The sequence below is a fragment of the Carettochelys insculpta genome, chromosome 29 (assembly GCF_033958435.1).
Source record: "Carettochelys insculpta isolate YL-2023 chromosome 29, ASM3395843v1, whole genome shotgun sequence".
Taxonomy (NCBI): domain Eukaryota; kingdom Metazoa; phylum Chordata; order Testudines; family Carettochelyidae; genus Carettochelys; species Carettochelys insculpta.
In genome coordinates, this window is record NC_134165.1 from 1,423,675 (window position 1) to 1,446,835 (window position 23,161).

General features: G+C 61.2%; 1 protein-coding gene across 1 annotated transcript in view; it reads right to left on the reverse strand.

The window, feature by feature from the left end:
• Nucleotides 1-23,161, reverse strand: part of LOC142003310 (potassium channel subfamily T member 2-like) — a 57,437-nt gene that overhangs the window by 23,844 nt on the left and 10,432 nt on the right. Inside the window, exons 3-23 of the mRNA XM_074980149.1 lie at nt 21,976-22,078; nt 21,646-21,699; nt 21,507-21,554; nt 20,861-20,921; nt 19,947-20,021; nt 19,543-19,626; nt 19,013-19,107; nt 18,068-18,252; nt 16,063-16,223; nt 11,540-11,676; nt 10,985-11,048; nt 5,971-6,079; nt 5,181-5,289; nt 4,475-4,624; nt 3,870-4,105; nt 2,913-3,135; nt 2,336-2,441; nt 1,811-1,983; nt 1,516-1,587; nt 1,117-1,254; nt 687-798 (exon numbers count right to left, since the gene is read on the reverse strand). Coding sequence (XP_074836250.1) covers nt 687-798; nt 1,117-1,254; nt 1,516-1,587; nt 1,811-1,983; nt 2,336-2,441; nt 2,913-3,135; nt 3,870-4,105; nt 4,475-4,624; nt 5,181-5,289; nt 5,971-6,079; nt 10,985-11,048; nt 11,540-11,676; nt 16,063-16,223; nt 18,068-18,252; nt 19,013-19,107; nt 19,543-19,626; nt 19,947-20,021; nt 20,861-20,921; nt 21,507-21,554; nt 21,646-21,699; nt 21,976-22,078 — 2,495 coding nt within the window. The remainder of the gene's footprint in view (nt 1-686; nt 799-1,116; nt 1,255-1,515; nt 1,588-1,810; nt 1,984-2,335; nt 2,442-2,912; nt 3,136-3,869; nt 4,106-4,474; nt 4,625-5,180; nt 5,290-5,970; nt 6,080-10,984; nt 11,049-11,539; nt 11,677-16,062; nt 16,224-18,067; nt 18,253-19,012; nt 19,108-19,542; nt 19,627-19,946; nt 20,022-20,860; nt 20,922-21,506; nt 21,555-21,645; nt 21,700-21,975; nt 22,079-23,161) is intronic.

The following is a 23,161-nucleotide window of genomic DNA, read 5'->3' on the forward strand; positions in this document are numbered from 1 at the left end:
GGGTGGGGGGGGAGGTTGGCACGTCCCACGGGGTGGGGGGGGGAGGCTGGCACATCCCAGTGGAGGATGGCATGTCCCACGGGGTTGGGGGGGAGGTTGGCACGTCCCACGGGGTGGCGGGGGGAGGCTGGCATGTCCCGGGGGAGGATGGCACGTCCCACAGGGTGGGGGGGGGGCTGGCACGTCCCAGGGGAGGATGGCACGTCCCACGGGGTGGGGGGGGGCTGGCACGTCCCAGGGGAGGATGGCACGTCCCACGGGGTGGGGGGGAGGTTGGCACGTCCCATGGGGTGAGGGGGGGAGGCTGGCATGTCCCGGGGGAGGATGGCATGTCCCACGGGGTTGGGGGAGAGGTTGGCACATCCCAGTGGAGGATGGCATGTCCCACGGGGTTGGGGGGGAGGATGGCACGTCCCACGGGGTGGGGGGGGAGGTTGGCACGTCCCACGGGGTGGCGGGGGGAGGCTGGCATGTCCCGGGGGAGGATGGCACGTCCCACGGGGTGGGGGGGGAGGTTGGCACGTCCCAGGGGAGGATGGCACGTCCCACGGGGTGGGGGGCGGTGACTGGCCGAGGGGGGGGCGCGGGGGTGAGCAGGCGCGGGGGGCAGGGGGGTGACTGGTCGAGGGAGGGCGCAGGGGTGAGCAGGCGCGGGGGGCGGGCGCGCGGGGTCGGCCAGGCCGTACCTTCTCCAGCTTCGACAGCGCCAGGGCACAGCGATCCTTGGCCTTGAACCGCGTGAAGTGCATGTTGGCCGGGTGCGTCAGCTCCGTGATGATGCTCAGGCTGGGGAAGAGCCTGCCCCAGGGACCACAGCTGGGTCAGACGGCTGCTGAGCCCAGCCACGCAGGGCCTGGGAGAGGGCCCAGGAGTCCCGCCTCCCAGCCCCCCTAAGCCCAGGGGAGGGGCCCAGGAGTCCCGCCTCCCAGCCCCCCTAAGCCCAGGGGAGGGGCCCAGGAGTCCCGCCTCCCAGCCCCCCTAAGCCCAGGGGAGGGGCCCAGGAGTCCCGCCTCCCAGCCCCCCTAAGCCCAGGGGAGGGGCCCAGGAGTCCTGCCTCCCAGCCCCCCAAGGCCGGGGGAGGGGCCCAGGGGTCCCAGCCCCGACCCCACCTGCTACCTGAAGAGCGTCTGGACGTTGACGACGGTCTTGGCGTCGGCCATGTGGTCCTCGTCGGCAGCGCTGGCGTGCTCCTTGTCCTCCACCACCACCACGCTGGCGGCAAAGCTCACGCCACAGCGCAGCAGGTCGTCCAGGCTGGGGGCAGGGGCAGCGTCACGCCAGGCCCCCCCGGCTGTGAGCTCTCCCCGGAGCAGCGCAGGCTGGGAGCCGCGGCACTGGCCCGGCTGCCCCAGCCCCTCCCGGCAGGGCTGCTGTGGGGCCGGCGGGGGCTAGGTGGGCTCTGCCCACCAGTGCCTGAGCCCAGCTGGCGCTGCCTGGGGCCACAGGGACCCCTGGGCTCTTTGGGGCCACGGAATCCGTCGCCACCAGCGCCTGCCCCCCCGGGGACCGACTCACTTGTCGATGGAGCCCAGCGTGTAATACACCAGGGGGAACCAGCACACGGCCTCCAGGAAATGAGCCTCGGGTCTGCAAGGGAAATGGGGCAGCCCCACACAGCGCTGCCTGGCAGAGGGACCCTGGCTCCCATTCCTCTGCCCAGGCCCCACTGCCTCTTCCCCCCACCACAGCCTCCCCCCTCTGCCCTACCCCCCAGCTGCTCCCCCCAGCCCCAGCCCCATGCCCACACGTGGCGGGGAGCCCAGCGTGCCTGCTGCCCCCAACCCCTCCCCTTGCCAGGCAGGCGCCTCACGGGTTCTCCAGCAGCAGCACGATGGGGCTGAGCTCCTTGCGGGGCCGGCAGTGCGCCCGCAGCGGCACGATGAAGTTGTACAGCCCGTTGCCGGCGTGCTTGGCCGAGACGATGATGAGCTTGTTCTGGAAGCGGTAGGCGCAGGCGTCCTCGTAGGGGCAGTGGTGGCAGCTCTGCGGGGGCAGATGGGGTCATCACCCCCCATCTCTCTGCACCTGTCACCCCCCAGGGGCCTGCGGTGCCAGGGCCAGGCTGGCACTGTGGGGGTTAAGCCCCCCAGCTGGGAGAGGGCACCACCCAGCCCTCCGCTGCCGGAGACCCACAGCAGAAGTAGCCTGGTCCTTCCTGGGCCCATAGATCTGGGCTTGGCGCATCCTCTGCTCACTTGTGCCCCAGACCAGATGTAGGTAGGTGCAGTCACCCTTCACCCTGCACCAGGCCTGACCCCCACCAAACCCATAGCCTCACGGCGGCCCAGCCAACCGTGGAGCCGGGGGGCCCTGGCACAGCCCCCCAGGGTGGTACCTTGTCCAGGCGCAGGCAGCAGAAGGGGATCTTCTCCTGGACCAGGTGGCAGAGGGTGAGGGAGCTGCCGATGTAGGGGGTGTTGGCGGGGTAACCCTTCACCCAGCTGGAAGACCAAGAGAGAGAGGGCAGGGAAAAGGGGAGGCTGGCCTGGGTGTCCCGCCGGCCAACAGTGCCTTTTGGCTGGGATAGTGCTGCAGGGCAGGGGTGTCTGTCTAAGCCTGGCAGCCCAGAGCTCCTGGGTCTCCCTTGTGAATGCCCCATGCCCCTGGGCATGGAGACTCCCCAAAGGTCCCCGCGCCAGGGCCCACAGGTGGGCATTGGAGGTTGGGGGCTCCAGAGCCAGAAAGCCACTCTATACCGCCAGCAGCATTTCAGGGGTGGGGGTGGTGGGGAGAGGGCCGATCCAGGCCTGAATTCATGGGGGCAGCGAGGGGCAGGGCCCTGACCTGGTGGGGGTGAGACCCGAGTGTGCTCCAACCCGGAGCAGCGTGCTGAGGCCGCTCCCCTCCGGCCCTCTCCGGGCTTGGGGCTGCTCTGCGGAGCAGAGCCAGCAGCAGGGTGGGCAGGTCCTTACGCGCCGCCGCCGGCCGCGTCGTCATCAGAGTGGGCGGCCTCGTACTCCGACTGGTCGCTCAGGAGGTCGAAGATGGGGCTGCGGGTGGCGTCCACCGCCTCCAGCACGGGCGCGATGCTGCGGCGCTTCTCGCGGTCTGCCGGGTCGGCCGTCAGGCCCAGCGTGGTACCGTCCGCGCTCTCCGGGTTGCTCCCAGAGTCCGGCAGGTCCATGGCCACCGTCCCTGCGTGGCCAGGAGCACGCGGGTCAGGGCATCCTCCAGGGGCAGGGCTCTGAGCCCAGCTGTCCTGGCTGCCAGCGTGGGGCAGCTGGGGGGCAATTTGATGGCACACCCCCGGGGGAGTGAGCTGAGCCCCAGCAAACTCCTTCCACATGGCACCATGCCCCACCAGCCGGGCCCTGTCCCATCAGCCCTGTGTGGGGTGCGGATTGGCTGGAAGGTGCAGAGGGCTGGGTGGGGATTGGTGGACCTCACGCTGAGTGCTGATTGGCTGAGAAGGTGGGACAGGCTGGCTGGGGGTGGCTGGAAAAGTGGTGGGCTCTTGCTGGGTGGTGATTGGCTGGGAAGGTGCGAAAAGGCAGCGGGCGGCTGGCCCAGCACCACAGGGTGATTGGCTAGGGTAGAAAGACAAGCTAGCCTGCGATTGGTGGGAGTTTGTACGGCCCCATGATGATTGGCTGAGGAGACAGCTAGGGGTTGGGGGTGGGAAGAGAACACATGCTGGGCAGTGATTGGTTGAGATATGACAAACCAGGGAAGGGGAATTGGTGAAGGGTGGGGCTTGCTGCTGAGTGCTGACTGGCTGTGGGAAGAGGGGACCAGCTGGGGATTGGTGGAGTATTGGCATGCACCAGACCAGATGGTGATTGGCTGGAAAGGTGTGATGGGTGGGGCCCAGGGCCAGGTGCTGATTGGCTGGGGTTGGGGATGGGCGGGGAGGTAGCCTGGGGGCTCACCCATGCTGGCCAGGACGCTGTGCATGGGCAGGCGGGTCAGGCCATGGTAGGCCGTGGAGGGCAGCTGGCTGCGGTGCCGCTGCTCCCGCTGGCAGAAGATGAAGGCCGAGTTCTCCTCCTTGGAGATGCTGAGGTAGAAGCAGGTGTCGGAGGCGGCCAGGATGTGGCAGGGCCCCGGGTTCAGCAGGATGTTGTTCTTGTCATCCCGGCACACACCAATCAGGCACAGCCCGTAACTGCCGGCAGCCCAGAGGGGGGCTCAGCACCTGGGAGGTGCGTGCAAGCCTGCCCGGAGCACAAGGGGCACCACAGGCTGCAGGCCCGGCTGGGTGTGAGCGTGCACTGTGCTCGTGAGGGAATGGCATTGTGTGTACTCAGGGTGTGCAAGGCTGTGCACATGTGTGCAAGGGCACGAGAGTGCATGCGTGGAAGCCTGCAGAAGGGCACACCCACGTGCAAATGTGCATGTATATATATGGCAGCACAAGTGTGAGCACGTGCACACGTATGCACCACCGTGCAAGCACCTCTGTGCACGTGCAAGCTCAAGGAGGTGCACTCACTCGTGTGTGCACACATGGCGCACGCCCCCCGGCCCCGCTTACTTCTTGTGGGCGTGGAAGGAGGCATAGGTGAAGCTCTTGCCCTCGTACTGGCCCAGGAACTTGCTGTCTCCCAGCTGGACATGGTGAACCTCATTGGCCGAGCAGCGGCTGCACATCCTCTGCCACTGCTCCGGGGAGGCCGGGCTGTCCCTACTGGGGAGTGGGGAGACGCTGCCCATGCGCATCACAGCCCTGCAGCCCGGGGGGAGCGCCTCAGCCCAAGGAGAGAGAGGAGCCCCGGTCTGTGGACTAGCCCCTCAAGGGCGCTCCAGCCTGGTGCTGTCTGTGACTGGCTCATGCGAAAGGAAAGCCCAGGAGGCTCCAGCTGTGCTAAAGGCAGCGGAGGCCTCTCCCAGAGCCGGGCAGGGCCTGGCCTCTCCCTCTGCCCTGGGTGGGGGGCTCCAGCCAGGGGCTCGGGCCCAGGACAAGGGGTCCCAGCACCTCCTCCTCCTGGCCTGCAACCCAGAAGTCGGTCCATACGCCGTCCCCGCTGCCGGTCGCCCACCCAGACTTACCTGGCCAGCGGCTGCCAGGTGCTCGGCCTCGGCCGGACAGGCTCCATGGGGGCAGTTATGTCGAAAAGCACCAGGGGCAAGTGAGAACCAGCTTCGGCCCAGGACGCCCGCCGCAGCAACGGGCGTAGGCTCCCTGCACACTCAGACAGGCGCGGCTGGGGCGAGGCGGGCCAGGGCCACAAGCTACTCACTGTCCCCGTGCGGTGTGGATCAGCAGCGTGACGAGGGTGGAGGTGGCCAGGCACAGGCAGTTCAGAGCCAACATGGGGTACTTGAATTCCTCCTCGCAGACCACGTGATCTGGAGAGGGGAGACGTGGGTGAGGTGGAAGCAGGGGCCAGGGCTGCCCCAGAGGATTGGGGCCTGTCTCCCTGCCGCTGGCCTCCTTAATCTGCCCCTCCTACTTCCCGCCATCTGTCCGTCAACCTGCCCCTGCCTCCTTCTACAGCTACCCAACCGCACCGCCCCTCCCGCCGATCTGCCCACCCCCCCAACCCTAATCCTCTCCTCCCTCCCTGTGATCTACCCCCATCACGTACGTACATCCCCATCTCTGCCATTGTCCTTCCTCAGTCACAACCCTCCGTGGGTCCAGCTCACCATGCGTCCCACCGCGTGCCAGCCAGCCGGCCATCTCCCCACACACACCCTCTCGCTCGCTCTCTCCTCCCCAACTGCCCCCCACTGGAGTAGTCACCCAACCCCCATGCATCGGTGTGGAAGCTGATGGTGGGAGCAGAGGCACAGCAGTGGCAGGGCCATGGGGGGGCTGCTGGGGCCCCAGCAGGCAAAGGGCTGGAGCAGGAGGGCAAATCCAGTACAGGAGAGGGTGCTGGGGGCCGGGCTGGGGGCAGGGCAGGGCAGAGGGGGCCGGGCAGGGGGCAGGGGCAGGGGCAGGGCAGAGGGAAGAGAGGGCCCGGCTGGGGGCAGGGCAGAGAGAAGAGAGGTCCGGGCAGGGGCCAGGGCAGGCATGTGCCTCACCTGCAAATTTGATGTGGAGCTTGTTCTCGGGTTTGAGGATCTGCACGTACAGGAGGCAGTTGGGGGCAAAGTCCTTCACCGCCCAGGCCCTCAGGATGGTCTGGTGGTCCTGGGGTGGCAGGATCGGACGCAGCATCACAGCCAGGCCTGGCTCCCCATGCTTCCCTCAGACTCCCTCCCGCAGCCCTCCACACCCCTCTGGGCCACGCGGGACCGAGACCCAAACGACCTGGCACTGACTCAGTACCTGGTGCAACAGTGGCCCACTCTCGGTCGGGGTCTGTGCAGCACCTGGCACAAGAGGACCCTGATCGCGGCCGGGGTGCCTGGGTGCTGCCGTCTGTAATCCCACACGGGTCAGAGCAAAGGTCCATCCAGCCCAGGGCCCTGGCTTCCCACAGCGGCCAATGCCCCATGCCCCAGAGGGAGTGAACAGAGCAGAGAATCGCGAAGTGAAACCTCCCCTGTCGCCCGTTCCCAGCTTCTGGCAAACAGAGCCCGGGACGCGCTCCCCAGCGGCCGTTGATCGACCAAACCTCCCTGAATTTGTCTGGCTCTGTTTTGACCCTGTTAAAGTTCTGGTCTTCACAACATCCACGGGCCGACCGTGCCTTGTGTGAGGAAAACTTCCTTTTCTTTATTGTAAATCTACTACCTGTTCATTTCATTTGGTGACCCCTCGTTCTTGTGATGCGGGAAGGTATAAATAACTCTCCTTCCTGAAAACCGGCCATTTATTCCCACCCTTTGTTTCCTGTCTTTTAACCAAGTACCGGAGGGGGAGCCGTGTCAGTCTGGATCTGTAACAGCAACGAAGGGTCCTGGGGCGCCTTATAGACTAACAGAAAAGTTTTGAGCATGAGCTTTCTCTGAAATTGCTGAGCTACAATTCATCTGCAAATTCGACACCCTCAGCTCAGGCTTAAACAAAGACTGCGAATGGCTGGCTAAATACAAAAGCAGCTTCCCCTCCCTTGGTGTTCACACCTGCAGATCAACTGCTGGTAGTAAGACTCATCCTTCCTGACTGAGCTAACCTTGTTATCCCCAGCCTTGCTCTGGCTTATTTCTACCTGGCCCTGCAGATTTCCATGACCAGCATCTGATGAAGTGAGTCTGTGCTCACGAAAGCTCATGCTCAAAACTTTTCTGTTAGTCTGTAAGGTGCCACAGGACCCTTCATTGCTGTCTTTTAACCAGTTATCAGTCCAGGCGAGGACTTTCCCTCTTATCCCACGACAGCTTCCTTTGCCTGTGAGCTTTTGCAGAGGGACCTTGTCAAAGGCTTTCTAGAAATCTAAATCTACTATATCCATTGGATCTCCCTTGTCCACATGCTTTTTCACCCACTCAGAGAACTCTAGCAGATTAGTAAGTCATGATTTCCCTTTACAGAAACCAGGTTGATTATTCTCCAACAAATTCTGTTCGTCTATGGGTCTGACAATTCTATTCTTTACTATAGTTTCAATCAGTTTGCCCAGTACTTAAGTTAGACTTACTTGTCTGTAATTGCCAGGATCAACTCTAGAGCCCTTTTTAAAGATTGGTGTCACATTAGCTCTCGGCCAGTCATTAGGTACCGAAGTTGATTTAAAGGATAGGTAACAAACCATAGATAATAGTTCTGCAATTTCACACTGGAGTTTTTCAGAACTATTGGGTGAATGCCATCTGGTCCCTCTGATTTGTTACTGTTTAATTTATCAGTTTTTTCCAAAACCTCAGTCTGGGGCAGTTTCTCAGATTTGTCACCTGAAAGGAATGGCTCAGGCTGGGAAATCTCCCTCATGTCCTTAACCGTGAAAACCGATCCAAAGAATTCATTTAGTGTCTCAACAATAACCTTATTGTCCTTGAATGTTCACTTAGCATCTCGGTCATGCAGTGGCGTCACTGGTTGTTTAGCAGGCTTTCTGCTACTCTTAACTTCTGGAGCTTTTGGCTAGCAGTTCTTCGAATTGTTTTTGGCCTTCCCATTTTTAGACTTCACTTCACAGCTTTGAGCTCCTTTCTATTTTCCTCACCAGGACGGAACTTGTACCTTTGAACAATGCCTTTTTACCTCTCACTGCTGCTGCTTTGTTGTTGTTGTTGTTGTTGTTGTTAAGCCCTGGTGGCTTTTTAATTTTGTGTTGTGCATTTAAGTTGAGGCTCTATGATGGGCTCTTTGAAGAGCTCCCATGCAGGCTGCAGGGGTTTTCCTTTTGGCACTGTGCCTTTTCATGGCTGTTTAACTAACTCTTATTGTTGTGTAGTTTCTCTTTCTGAAATGAAATGCCAGCGTTGGGCTGCTGAGGTGTTTGCCCCACCACATGGATGTTACATTTAATTATATTACTACTACTGCTAATTAACCCTTGTACTCCGCGTGGAGCACAGGCCAGCTGCAAGTCTCCTCCACTTCACTCTGCCCCAGGACAAAACTTCTAGCTGGCTCCCAGGGGACCCCAGTCGTCGTCCTTTAGTCTCAGCTCATCTCCATGTTGTCCGAGGTCTTCCTCGTCTGCGTTTTCCTTGTGAGTTCCCTTAGAGCTGGATGGACTCTGCTGGAGGATGGTTTTCTGAGAGTGTGGCCTGGCCGTCCCTACTTTCTTCTCCTGATTTGAAGGTGAAGTGGTTCTTCTCCAGCTCTTTTCCAAAGCTCCTTGTCTGACAAAGTCTTGCCACTGGAGGTGAAGGGTGCATCTCAGGCACTTGTTTCGGAAGGTCTGTCGTTTGTGATTTGAGGCCTGTTTATGCCACCAGCTCTCACCTCCATACACGACCACACTCCTCACATTTGTGTGGCAGATCCACAGTTTCGTCTTCGCAGATATAGTTTGTGAAGCACACGTGGGATGAAGAGTTTTGAATGCAGCTGTTGCTTTCCCTACCCTGGCACGATCCCCTCGTCTGTTCCTCTCTCTCTGCCCATAATACTCCCTAAGCAGGTGACTTATATTAGGGTCCCTATATTCAAGTGGCCTGGGTAGTTTCACCTCTCGGACCAGATCCTGCACTCCACTTGGGACCAAATCAAGAACCGCCTCTCCCCTCACAGCTTCCAGAACCACCTGCTCCCAGAAGCACCTTGTCATCTAGTTTTTTGTTCGTATCTCCCTGAGCATTTCAGAATCACACTCAGGGTCTTGGTCAGGTGGTCAGCAGTATCTCCCTACTGCTGTATTCTTATTGTTAGAGGATGGACTTACATAAGAACATAAGAACGGCCATACTGGGTCAGACCAAAGGTCCATCCAGCCCAGTATCCTGTCTGCCGACAGTGGCCAATGCCAGGTGCCCCAGAGAAGGAGAACAGAAGACAATGATCAAGTGATTTATCTCCTGCCATCCATCTCCTGCCCTTGTACTGAAGGCTAGAGCACCATACTTTACCCCTGGCTAATAGCCATTTATGGACCTAACCTGCAAAAATTTATCGAGCTCTTTTTTAAACCCTAATAGAGTCCTGGCCTTCACAGCCTCCTCCGGCAAGGAGTTCCACAGGTTGACTGTGCGCTGTGTGAAGAAAAATTTCCTTTTATTAGTTTTGAACCTACTACCCACCAATTTAATTTGGTGTCCCCTAGTTCTCGTATTATGGGAAAAGGTAAATAATTTTCCTATATTAACTTTCTCCACACCATTCATGATTTTATATACCTCTATCATATCACCCCTCAATCGCCTCTTTTCCAAACTGAAAAGTCCCAGTCTCTCCAGCCTCTCCCCATATGGGACCCGTTCCAAATCCCTAATCATCTTAGTCGCCCTTTTCTGAACCTTTTCTAATGCCAATATATCTTTTTTGAGGTGAGGAGACCACATCTGCACGCAGTACTCAAGATGTGGGCGTACCATAGTTTTATATAGGGGAAGTATGATATCTTTTGTCTTATTATCTATCCCTTTTTTAATAATTCCTAACGTTCTATTTGCTTTACTAACTGCCGCTGCACACTGCGTGGATGTCTTCAGAGAACTATCCACTATAACTCCAAGATCACTTTCCTGATCTGTCGCAGCTAAATTTGACCCCATCATGTTGTATGTGTAATTTGGGTTATTTTTTCCAATGTGCGTTACCTTACACTTACCCACATTAAATTTCATTTGCCATTTTGCTGCCCAATCACTCAGTTTGCTGAGATCTTTTTGTAGTTCTTCACAATCCCTTTTGGTTTTGACTGTCCTGAACAACTTGGTGTCATCTGCAAACTTTGCCACCTCACTGCTTACCTCATTTTCTAGATCATTGATGACTTACTACCCAGAGCGGCTCTGCGGAGCAGTTTGGTTCACTTAAGGTTTTGGCGTCATTTGATTCTACACTTTCTTTCACACACAGACCAATCAGCGGGACCTGCTCTGTTCTTACAGTAGATCCTGCACCCTGGTATGACGGCATCCCCTTCACTGTCCTCATTCCGCCTGTCCTATCAATACCCTCATTCAGCACGAGGCGCTCCAGCTCATTCATCGTACGACCTAGACTTCCTGTGTTTGGACAGGAGTGCGTTAAAACCCCGTGCCCAAGGTCTGCCCTTGCAGGGTGGGCTTCAATGGGACTGACTCTCATCAGATCTTCGCCATATTTTGTCATCTCCCACCCTCCCCTCTTTACTAGGACATGGAGAATCCCCATTAACAGCTTCTCTCCGGCCCATCCAGGGGCTGCTCCCTAGCCCTGAGATGAAAACCTGCTCCGTGCCCTTTTGAATGTTAAGTGCCAGCAATCTGACTGTGTTTTGCTTGAGGTGGGGCCCCCCTTCCCGGACAGGCTCCCCCTCTCCCCAAAGTTGTCCCAGGTCCTAATAAACTTAACCCCCTCCTCCCTACCCCAGCGCCATATCCACACATGGGGACCCTGCAGCCCTGCCTGGCGCTGTGCGTGGAGCTGGGCGCATTTCGGGAACTGCAACCACTGAGGTCCTGGATTTCAGTCTCTTTCCTAGCAGCCTAAATTGGACCTAAATCTGACCCTGTGCCTGGGGGCTGCCAGCAGGCCGGGCTTGCAACACATGGCACCTACCGCAGCGCTCCGGTCCCCCTCCAGGCGGTTGCTGAGGATAAAGCAGGCCTCTGCATCATCCATCCTTCAGCAGGGGCCAGGGGAGAAGAGAAGGGAGTGGGGGTTAGCAGGAGACCAGACGCTAGGGGGCAGGTTAGACCAATGGGGAGATCAAAGCCGCTAGCGATAGGATGGGATGGAACCAGAGTCCCGCTAATTTTTTCCCACCCGGGGCAGAATAAATGTTCTTCTGTGCACCGAGGCGTGTGGCTGTGCACCGCCAGCAGCAACGCAGGCTGCCGGCGGCGATCGCTCTGCCGATCAGCTGGGCGGCACCCGACTCCCTCCCCTGACTCGCTGGGAATGCTGGATGGGACGCCTTGCTCCCACCCCCAGGCCGGGCCAAGCTGCTCCCCCAGAGCCTCTTCCCACCCCACACGCAGGGTGAGCCAGGGCCTGGCCAAGCTTTCCCCATCCCATTGGCTGTTTCCCAGTTCCCTCTGTCCATTGGCCAGCTGGGATGGGAGGAAAAGCCCCTCCCGCTGGCCTGGCTGGCACTGCCCGCCTGGCACTCACTTGGCTCGCATGAGGTCCTGGTCCTTGAGGGCCGAGCCCTGCAGGAAGATGACGCGTTGGGACCAGAGCGGGATCTGCAGCACCCGCCGCACTGCCACGTCCATCTCTGTGGGGCACAGGATCACCACGTAGTAGTCCTGCAGAGGAGACATGGGGCATCCGCAGGCCACGGCCAGCCCCCAATGCCTCCCCAGCCCAGCCAGCCCCTGGGCCAGCCTCTACCCCCACTCAACCAGCCCCCTTCTCTTCCCATGCCCCCACTGCATGATCAGCCCTGTGCTTCCCCCGGCCCAGCCAGCCCCTGGGCCACTCCCATCCATTACAGCCTCCATCCCCTCCCGTACACCCAGCCCCCACTCCCCCCATACCTCTCCAGCCCAGCCAGCCCTCCATGCCTCTCTACCAGCGAGCCAGTCTCACTGGGCCATAGACCTACACCTCCTGGGCCTTGCCACATGCAACTCCAGGCCAGGACTCTACCCCCCCACTGCAGAGTGGTGCCAAGGCACCAGCCTGGGGGTGGCTTCCCCAGTGAGGCCCCTTGAACAGGCCTCCTCCAGCAGCATTCCCTGCACCTCTCCAGCTGGAATCGGGGCTCAGCACTGCCCCACACCCATTGCCCCCCGGTATAGGGCAGGGACCAGAGCTTTGCAGGGGTCCTGAGCTGGGACTGAACCTGTGATTGCCAGCACCCCAGTGGGGCTGCAGGAGCACCCTCTAGCAGGCAGCAACAGTTACCTCTCATCCAGCAGGGCAGCAGCCCCTCTGCCAGGGGAACCCAGGGTCTGCTCTACCCCCAGCCATAGCGAAGGACAGAGAGCCAACAGATGGCATCCCCCCATGAGTTTTCAAAGAACTCAAACAGGAAGCTGTTGAACTTTGACACATGCGAAGTAACGCACCTTGGAAACCAGCGTCCCAGCTACAGGTACCAAACGCTGGGGACACAACGAGCTCAAGAGAGAGATCCTGGGGTTGTTGTGGGTCGTTCTCTGAAAACACCCACCCAGTGCACCAGGGCCCCCACAGAAGCAAAGAGAATGTGGGGAATCGTTAAGGGAAGGATAGAGAAGAAGAGAGAGAATCTTATTGCCTCGGTGTGAAGCTATGGGCTGCCCACAGTGTGCAGATACGCAGGCACATCTGATAGAACTGGAAGGGACCTTGGGAGGTCATTGAGTCCAGCCCCTGCCCTCTTGGCAGGACCCAGCACCAGCCTCTTTTTTTCTTTCCCTCTTTTAATTAATCTATTTGCCCCAGAGCCCGAAATGGCCCCTTGAAGGATTGAACTCACAACTCTGGGTATAGTAGGCCAGTGCTCAAATAGATGCAGTCGCTGCATCGCACAAAAGAGATCTTGGCACTGGAAAAAGGGGAACAAAAACTATGAGGAGTTTGGCACAGCTGCCGTCCGTCTGAACAGAGATTAAAAGAGAGTGGGGCTTTTCAGCTTCGGAAAGAGGAGACTGAGGAGAGACACGATAGGGGTCTATACCCTCATGGCTGGTGTTGAGAAAGTGAATAGGAAAAAGTTATTTACTTGTTCCCATCCCACAGGAACGAGGGGGTCACCCGATGGAATTAATGGACGGCAGGTTTAAAAGCAACACAAGGAAGGGTTTCTTCCCATAACGCACAGTCAGACTGTGGAACTCTCGGCCGGAAGATGTCATGAGGAGCAGGACTTTAACAGGTTCATAAAGAATGAGAGGGAGGGTGGGTGCATCGATGGCTCTGAGCCCTGATGGGCAGGGAGGGTGTCCCTCGCCTCTGTCAGAAGCTGGGAATGAGTCACTTGCTGATTCCCAGTTCTGCTCACTCCCTCTGGAGCACCTGGCACTGGCCACTGTTGGCAAGCAGGACACTAGGCTGGGTGGACCTTTGGTCTGACCCAGCTTGGCTGTTCTTGTGTTCTTATTATGTTGGTTCTGGGTCCACATCCTGATCTGTGCCTCAGTTTCCCGTCACCACCCACATGCCTTATGAAAGCTGGCTCCTGAATATGCATAACTTGACGGTGCTTTAGACAAAATGCTTCGTGTGACCTCACCTTTTAAAGGCACCAGCTGCTGAATCTACATCTCCTAGTTTTGGGTGTGTATCATTCTTGTGTGTGAAGTTACAAATATGAAGTGTGGCTCTGTTTACAATTCTAAATGTGCTCTGAAACTTGAATGGTTCTATGATCAAGTCAATGACCTGGGAAGAGTCTTCTTTGTCCTGTAAGCCCACACTGTGGTTGGTCCTGGGAAAAAATGTGGCCAGGTCACCTGATGCTGAAACCCATGTTGGACTAAACAACAGAGGCAGTAGCCAGAAGCCAGAACCCTTACCACCTAGGATGTCTGCTGGAAACATCTAAGACTGAAGGTGGGGAAGGACTGGACACAAGTCACGGGCTGCTTAGCTTGCGAAAGTGATATTTAGATCAACTGTTTAGGATGAAACCTGGCAGGTGAGGAAGTTTCTTAGAGGATTAGAACTAGTGGGCATCTTTTGTTTATTTTAACTTAGTACCTTCCTTTGATCTGTCTGCTTTCACACGCAGTCACTTAAATACCACTCTTTATACTTCAGAACACCGCTTGTGTTCACGCCCAGGTCCCAGGTAAATACATGTGCCTGGTGGGGAAGGGAACAGCCTCTGTGTGTCTCTCTCTTTCATTAATAAATGTGCTAAGCTTATGAACTTGTACACACAGGAAGACGGGTTTCTCTATAAGAACGGCCATACTGGGTCAGACCAAAGGTCCATCTAGCCCACTAACCTGTCTGCTGACAGTAGCCAGTGCCAGGTGCCCGAGAGGAGGTGAACCGAAGACAATGATCAAGCAATTTGTCTCCTGCCATCCATCTCCTGCCTTCGGCAAAAGGCTAGGCACCATACCTTACCCCTTGCTAATAGCCATCCATGGACCTAACTTCCAAACATTTATCGAGCTCTTGTTTAAACTCTGTTAGAGTCCTGGCCTTCACAGCCTCCTCTGGTAAGGAGTTCCACAGGTTGACTGTGCGCTGTGTGAAGAAAAACTTTCTTTTATTAGTTTTGAACCTGTTACCCATCAATTTCATTTGGTGTCCTCTAGTTCTTATATTATGGGAACAAGTAAATAACTTTTCAATATTCACTTCCTCCACAACATTCATGATTTTATATACCTCTATCATATCGCCCCTCAATCGCCTCTTTTCCGGACTGAAAAGTCCCAGTCTCTCTAGCCTCTCCTCATATGGGACCTGTTCCAAACCCTTAATCATTTTAGTTGCCCTTTTCTGAACCTTTTCTAATGCCAGTGTATCTTTTTTGAGGTGAGGAGACCACATCTGCACGCACTACTCAAGATGTGGGCGTACCATAGTTTTGTACAGGGGAAGTAAGATATTCTGTGTCTTATTTTCTATCCCTTTTTCAATTATTCCTAACATCCTATTTGCTTTACTGACTGCCGCTGCACACTGCGTGGATGTTTTCAGAGAACTATCCACTATAATTCCGAGATCCCTTTCCTGATCTGTCGTAGCTAAATTTGCCCCCATCACATTTTGGGGGTTGCTCTCCTGGATGCTGAGCCCCCCCAGAGCTGAAATGGTTCAGGGTCTGTGCCGCTCTGCGGGGGTGAAGGGGTGGTAACCCCAGCCTGGGCTTTGACTGGGGCAAACCAGAGGACTGGGCCCAGTGGGACAGGGTGGTGGAGAGCCCCAGAGGGCAGGAAAGCGGGTGTCAGTGGCATGATCAGCACACCCAGGGAGAACCCCAAGGGGACAGCTGTGATTCAGCCGGTCACATTCTCTTTGCCTGCTCAGAGAGGTTACCTTCAAGTCACCCTGATAACTCAGGATTGGGCCCTGAGAGCTTCCAAAGTGTGTTTTTCCTGGCGGGGGGGGCGTGAATCAGATGGTCTCCCCACACCCCACCAGCCCAGCTGCTGGTTCAGTTCCTGGGCAAAGGAGATGAAATGGGTCGCTCTACACCAGCTCCGCTCCCTGTGCCACCCTCCCACCTAGGCTGTGCCAGGGACAGGGCCATGCTTCACAAGGCGCAGCAGTCTGTGTGGGCATCTGCTTTGCATATATGAATATGCAAATCAGCTGTTCTGCTAGCTGAGGGTGTTGCTCCTGACCCGATAAGGCATGAAAGTGCTAGCAGGCGGTGCGGGGAGGGGGTGTGGGACCAGCAGCTGCAGGGAGTTGGGGGTGAACATTTGCCCCCCCAAAACCTAAACTGGACCCCCAGAGTTTCTGGTCCAAATCTCCCCCGCAGCCCCACATTGACTCTTGAACACTGTCCTGTCCCCCAAGCCCCAGCCCGAACCCCTGAGTCCTGAGCTGCTCCAAACCCCTCACTGAGCCCCCAAACCCTGTCCTGTCTCCCAAGCCACATGCTGCACCCCTGAACTCCACTCTGTCCCCAAGCCCTGGCTGAGACCAGGCCCGCGTGGAGTTGGAAAGGCGCGTGTCCGTGCCCCTCGCGCCCAGAGCGCTGGCGCCGCGCAGGGCACAGGGTGAGCCCCGGCCCCGCTCACCTGCAGGCGGGGGTGGGCGCAGAACTCGTTGAGAAAGTCCATGAGTAGGTCGATCTTGCGGGAACTCACGCACACCACCACGTGCTTCTCCGTCTGTGCCCGGTACCGGCTGTAGCTGCCCCCCGACTTCTGGCGCTCCACCCACAGGAAGGCTGCTCGACCTGCAAGAGGGTGGGGGGCTGGCTGAGGAGTGTGCCCCTCCCAGCCCCTGCTGGCCCCTGGGCAGCACTGGGGGCACCATGCCACGGAGAATGGGGTGGGGGCTGGGCAGTTGCGGGGGGGTTGGGCTGCAGAGAGGGGGCGGGGGCTGGGCAGTGGAGTGCTGGGCTGCAGGGAAGGGGCAGGGGCTGGGCAGTTGTGGGGGGTTGGGCTGCAGAGAGGGGGCGGGGGCTGGGCAGTGGGGTGCTGGGCTGCAGAGAGGGCGTGGGGGCTGGGCAGTGGAGTGCTGGGCTGCAGGGAAGGGGCAGGGGCTGGGCAGTTGGGGGGGGTTGGGCTGCAGAGAGGGTGTGGGGGCTGGGCAGTGGAGTGCTGGGCTGCAAGGAAGGGGCAGGAGCTGGGCAGTGGGGTGCTGGGCTGCAGGGAAGGGGCGGGGGCTGGGCAGTTGCGGGGGGGTTGGGCTGCAGAGAGGGGGCGGGGGCTGGGCAGTGGAGTGCTGGGCTGCAGAGAGGGGGCGAGGGCTGGGCAGTGGAGTGCTGGGCTGCAAGGAAGGGGCAGGAGCTGGGCAGTGGGGTGCTGGGCTGCAGGGAAGGGGCGGGGGCTGGGCAGTTGCGGGGGGGTTGGGCTGCAGAGAGGGGGCGGGGGCTGGGCAGTGGAGTGCTGGGCTGCAGAGAGGGGGCAGGGGCTGGGCAGTTGGGGGGGTTGGGCTGCAGAGAGGGGGCGAGGGCTGGGCAGTGGGGTGCTGGGCTGCAGGGAAGGGGTGGGGGCTGGGCAGTTGTGGGGGGGTTGGGCTGCAGAGACGGGGCGGGGGCTGGGCAGTGGGGTGCTGGGCTGCAGAGAGGGGGCGGGGGCTGGGCAGTTGGGGGGGTTGGGCTGCAGAGAGGGGGCGAGGGCTGGGCAGTGGGGTGCTGGGCTGCAGGGAAGGGGCGGGGGCTGGGCAGTTGGGGGGGGTTGGGCTGCAGAGAGGGCGTGGGGGCTGGGCAGTGGAGTGCTGGGCTGCAGAGAGGGGGCGGGGGCTGGGCAGTTGGGGGGGGTTGGGCTGCAGGGAAGGGGTGGGGGCTGGGCACTGGAGGGCTGGGCTGCAGGGAGGGGGCAGGGGCTGGGCTCCTGGTGGGAGTCCACCAGGAGGGGCTGACCCTGACTGGCTGCTGGGCTGGAGCTGGGAGAGGACGCAGGGGCAGGCTGCCCCCTCCTGGCCTGCAGAAAGAGCTGGGCTTCATCCCTGGCTCCAGCGTCCTCCCTCTGGACTTCCCCTCTGCCCCCAGCTCCCGGGGACTCCAGACCCCCCCGAGATGCCATGGAGCAGCCCTCGGCACATTCCTGGCTAGACCGGGCAGAGCCCGCCCTGAGCTCAAAGCAGCTGGGCTGGAGAACCCCCCAGCACCTCTCCTGGCCCAGCTGGGCCCCCCCAGGTTTAACCCCTCCCTGGCAAACAGGCACCATGCAGCCAGCTGGGCCTGGCGCCTGTCCCACTGTGGCAGCTGGCCTGAGAGCTTGGCAGCAGAGCCCTGCGCCCCACGCAGCCAGAGTCCCCCGCCCCCGCTCACAGGCAGGGGACTGTGTGTCTCACCCGGGCAGGATCCTGACCCTTCCCCCCTCCTGGTGGCCCCTCTCTGAGCTGCCGCAGCCCATTGGCCACCAGGCCGTCTATTCCCCCCGGTGATGGGGGCAGGGTGGCACTGGCCCTGGGGGGCCCCCAGCGAGGGAGCTCACGTCCAGCTGATCAGCCCCCCAGTCCTTTCTCAGGCTGCCTCCCATGCCGGAGCCTGCACCCAGGCCTGGGTCAGCCGCAGCTCCCGGGGGCTGGGAGCCTGTGCACCCCCGTGGGGCGCCCCGCTTCGCCCCCAGCTCACCTGGGTGGGCAGCTCGATGAGCGCCACGCAGATCATGACGACGACCAGCAGCTGGGAGGGCCAGATCTCGGGGGCGACGTCGCCGAAGCCCACGGTGGAGAAGGTGACGATGCAGAAGTAGAGCGAGTCGAAGAGCGTCAGGTTGTTGCCCGCGCGCCTCAGCTGCTGGATCCCGCAGATGCTGGGGAGGGTGGGGGGAACCGCGGGTCAGGGTCACAGCCAGGACCTTGGGGATGTGCTGCCTGCTGGGTGCTGTGCCTCGCCCCAGAGCTGGCTGCAGCAATGCAGGCCGGGGTCCAACACTGCCTCCTGCAGGTGGGTGAGGGAAGCGCACACCACACACACAGCCTGGGCCCAACGGGGGGAATGCCCAGGGGTCAGGCGGGCAGGGGATGGCCAGGCTGCTGTGCATGGCACTGCCACCGCCAACCCCCAGCCTGGCTTCGTCGGGACAGCCCTGGCCACGCCTCAGGAGCCCCCAGAACTGAGCCCAGGACGCGGGGCCTCTGCTGCACATGGGTGCTGAGCTGAGGCCAACCTCAGCGTGGCACCCCCCACACCCAGCCGGTCTGAGCCCCAGCCTACACCCAGCCGGTCTGAGCTCCCCTCCCCCACACAGCTGGTCTGAGCCCCCCCACACCCAGCCGGTCTGAGCTCCCCTCCCCCACACAGCTGGTCTGAGCCCCCCCACACCCAGTCAGTCTGAGCTCCCCTCCCCCCACACAGCTGGTCTGAGCCCCCCCACACCCAGCCGGTCTGAGCTCCCCTCCCCCACACAGCTGGTCTGAGCCCTCCCACACCCAGCCAGTCTGAGCTCCCCTCCCCCACACAGCCGGTCTGAGCCCCGCCCCCCAGCTGGTTTGATCTCGCCCCCCAGCTGGTATGAGTATTGTCTCTGCGCCCAGTGAAGTGCCAGCCCCAGAGACCCCAGCCCCACTCACCAGGTGAACATGAGGCAGACCAGGGTGCAGACCAGAATCAGGACCTGGTTGAACATAGCAGAGTGCGTCCGCTGGATGGCATGGTGGAGATTGTTCTGCTGGGACGAGAAGTGGGGCTGGGTGTGGGGCAGAGGGGCCTGGCGCTGCTATCTTGTTCTCCACCTGGAGGGCAACACTCACAGCCCAGTAAGTCTGGGGCACACACACACACACACACACACACTCACAGTCTTGCAGAGCTGGGGCATACACACTCACAGCCTGGCGTACGCACGCGCACACACACACACAGCCTGGCACAACTGGGGCACATGCACAGCTGGGAGAGCTGGGAGAAATCCCAGCCCGGACCGGCACACCGGGTGCTGCTGATTGGCACGGTGTGCTCCCCAGGGGGCTAGCATCTGAGCCCTGGGGGGTGCAGGCCCCTGCCAGACAGGACCGGGGAACCTTCTCCCGCTCGCCTGGGATGGGCGACTCTGGAAAGGGACGGCATGCGAGAGCCCCTCGCCCCCAGACTCAAGACTCACAATCATGTTCTCCAGCGTGTGCTTGGCCAGCCAGCAGTTCAGGAACACCGGGATGAAGAGGTTGCACAGGGGGGGCCAGAATACCTGAGTGCGGGGTGGGGAGGTTAGCAGCGGGGGAGGGGGTGGGCAGATCCCCGCAGAGAACCCCCCTGTGATTTACCCAATCTGCCCAGCCTTGTGCTGTGCTGGATGTGGGGGACCGAGGCCTGGGCAGGGTCAGGAGGGTGCCCTGCAGGAATGATCCCACCGCTGACACCATGGGTCCCTGCCTAGGACAGCAGCACAGCAAAGGTTGTGGGGTGGGGTGGGCTATGGTAGGGCGCAGTGAGAGCAGGGAGGTGCTGGGGCAGCAATGGGACAGAGTGGTGGGATGGAGGGGGTGGGGGTCCCTGGCTCTGACTCACCGTGATGAGAAATGGCCCCGTGTTCATCATCTTCAGCATGAAGGGAACCCGCAGAACCTGCTCCCACAAGTTCCCCTGGTGACAGGAGAGAGGAAATCAGGGCAGGCCCTGCCTGCCAGGCGCACATGGGAACTGATCCCCAGGGCCCCCCACCCCAGACCACACAGGATTTAAGGGTGTCGGTTGACCTGGTGGGGGAGCCCAGGGCTTGGCTAGTGGGAGCCGGGGATCAGGATGGAAGGGCACCAGCAGGGCTGCAGGGGTTAGGGCTGGGCTGGCAGGGGCTGTGGGCCGGGAGTGAGGGGGACCAGCAGAGCCCCGGGCTGGGGGGTAGAGGGGAGGCAGGTGGGCACCTTCCCCGGTCAATGGCCTCCCAGGAAACATTCCAGGGCTGCAATTCCTGTCTCCCAAGGCCGTTGCAGGGAGCATGTGTGATGGAGTGGAGTGGTGCATGTGAGACTCAGGCTGGATGTGTGTGTGACAGGCAGAGCAGCTCCCAGTGGCTGGGGATGACCCTGGGGCTATAACCTAAGCTGGCAGGTAACACCTCTGCCCTGAGCACAGAGCAGGGAGGAGCCGAGCTGGGTTCAAATGGGAGCAGTTGGAAGCTGGAGATGAGAGGGAGCTGGAGGGCAGCCAGCCTGGCTGGGGGGAAGCTACACCCCAGAGGGGCCCCCCTCGGGCTCCTCTCCCCAGGACGGGTTGGAATGACTGTCTCTGCCGGCTGCACTGACTCCTCTGTGCTGAGCTGGGCTCTGTCACCTCATCAACTTCCTGTTCTACCTGCTGAGCGAGAGTCACTCCTGCCAGTGGATGGGGCGCAGTGCATGGGGACCCCCGAACCCCGTCACAGCATGGGAGCTGGTTCGTGCCTAGGCAATTTCCACAGACCTCCCACCCACACCCCATCGCACCTTGTAGCCCAGGTACACCAGCAGCATTGTCTCCAGGAAACTGATTAAAGCCACCAGCACCCGGGGGAGCATGGGGGAGGTCAGCAAGGGAGTGACACTGGCGGCTCTCATGGGGCCCAGATCCTCCCCCCGTCTGGGGCCCCAGGCAGGACCCAGCCCCAGTGAGCTGAGCCAGGCTGATGCAGCTCCACCCCGTCGCCCAGCGTGGCTGGGGCTGCTGAGTCCTGGGCCTTCCTGGCTTCTCTGCCTCGGATGAGATCTGTCCCTTTACCCCTCGGGCTGCCCTAAGCTGTGGTGCTGCACTGCCCAGCTGCTGTGAACCACTGCTGCGTGACCATGGTCCACCCCAGAGGTGGCTGCATGTCAGCGCCGGGACAGCCACCCCTGCGTGGCGCTGCTTCGTAGCTGTTACACAGAGGCTGATTCCCACCCCAGCTGTGGCTGCAGGAGAGTGCCAGGCGAAGTGACCTGGGAGGAAAGAGGCTGATGAAACCACAGACGCCCCCTCCCTCAGTGACCCGTCCCCTCCCAGTGGGGAGCCCATCAGAGCCCCTTGGCTGCCCCCCACATTGGGACACAGACTCCAGGTCACTAACACACCATTTGCACGCTACAGCCCCTGTTCCCCAGGAGACCCCCACTCACCTGCAGCCCCCAGAGGGGCAGGGGCCTATTCACCCAGATAATTGGGGTCCTGGAAGAGAAAAACCACCTTGTGAATAAGCCCCAGAGCCCCCAGCCCTGGCCCGGCTGAGGGGGCACCGCCGGCACCTCCGGACACTTACCAGTCAAACTTGTTCAGGCCGTGGGCCGAGTGGTTTTGCTTGGGGCAGCCCCAGCTGGGACAGCAGGAGACCAGGGAGACAGACAGACAGACAAGAGCTGAGCCCTGGCCATCTCTCCCAGGGGCTGGAGCTGCCCCTGCTGTGATCTCTGCCCCACGGCAGCCCAACCAGCCTCCCCTGCCCTGCGGGCAGGTGGCACAGTGGGGCCCTGGGCACAGGGGATGAGTGGCACCCAGGCTGAGCCAGCAAGCCCAGTGGTGCCATGGCACAGAACATGCCCTGGGCAGCCCCAGCGGGAGCTGCTCTCAGCCGGAGCAGAGCTGTACTCACCAGCGCCCCCGGCCCTCCTGGGGGTCCTCCAGCAGCACCCGCGTGATGTACAGCAGACAGCTGAGCAGCTTCAGCGCAACGTTAAACAGGCGCACCCATAGACCTGGAACACAACCGGGGTGAGACCGGCAGGGCCCCAGCACCACGCGGGGTCAGCGCCCACCACCGGCAGGGCCCCAGCGCCACACACGGGGTCAGCGCCCACCGCCGGCAGGGCCCCAGCGCCACGCGGGGTCAGCGCCCACCACCAGCAGGGCCCCAGCGCCACACACGGGGTCAGCGCCCACCACCAGCAGGGCCACTGCACCACACACGGGGTCAGCGCCCACCACCGGCAGGGCCCCAGCGCCACACACGGGGTCAGCGCCCACCGCCAGCAGGGCCCCAGCACCACGCGGGGTCAGTGCCCACCGCCGGCAGGGCCCCAGCACCACGCGGGGTCAGTGCCCACAGCTGGCAGGGCCCCAGCGCCACGCGGGGTCAGCGCCCACCGCCGGCAGGGCCCCAGCGCCACGCGGGGTCAGCGCCCACCGCCGGCAGGGCCCCAGCGCCACACACGGGGTCAGCGCCCACCGCCGGCAGGGCCCCAGCGCCACACACGGGGTCAGCGCCCACCGCCGGCAGGGCCCCAGCGCCACGCGGGGTCAGCGCCCACAGCCGGCAGGGCCCCAGCGCCACGCGGGGTCAGCGCCCACTGCCGGCAGGGCCCCAGCGCCACGCGGGGTCAGCGCCCACAGCCGGCAGGGCCCCAGCGCCACGCGGGGTCAGCGCCCACCGCCGGCAGGGCCCCAGCGCCACACACTGGGTCAGCGCCCACCGCCGGCAGGGCCCCAGCACCACACACGGGGTCAGCGCCCACCACTGGCAGGGCCCCAGCGCCACGCGGGGTCAGCACCCACCGCCAGCAGGGCCACTGCACCACGCGGGGTCAGCGCCCACCACTGGCAGGGCCCCAGCGCCACACACTGGGTCAGCACCCACCGCCAGCAGGACCACTGCACCACGCGGGGTCAGCGCCCACCGCTGGCAGGGCCCCAGCACCACACACGGGGTCAGCGCCCACCACTGGCAGGGCCCCAGTGCCACACACTGGGTCAGCACCCACCGCCAGCAGGGCCACTGCACCACACACGGGGTCAGCGCCCACCACTGGCAGGGCCCCAGCGCCACACACTGGGTCAGCACC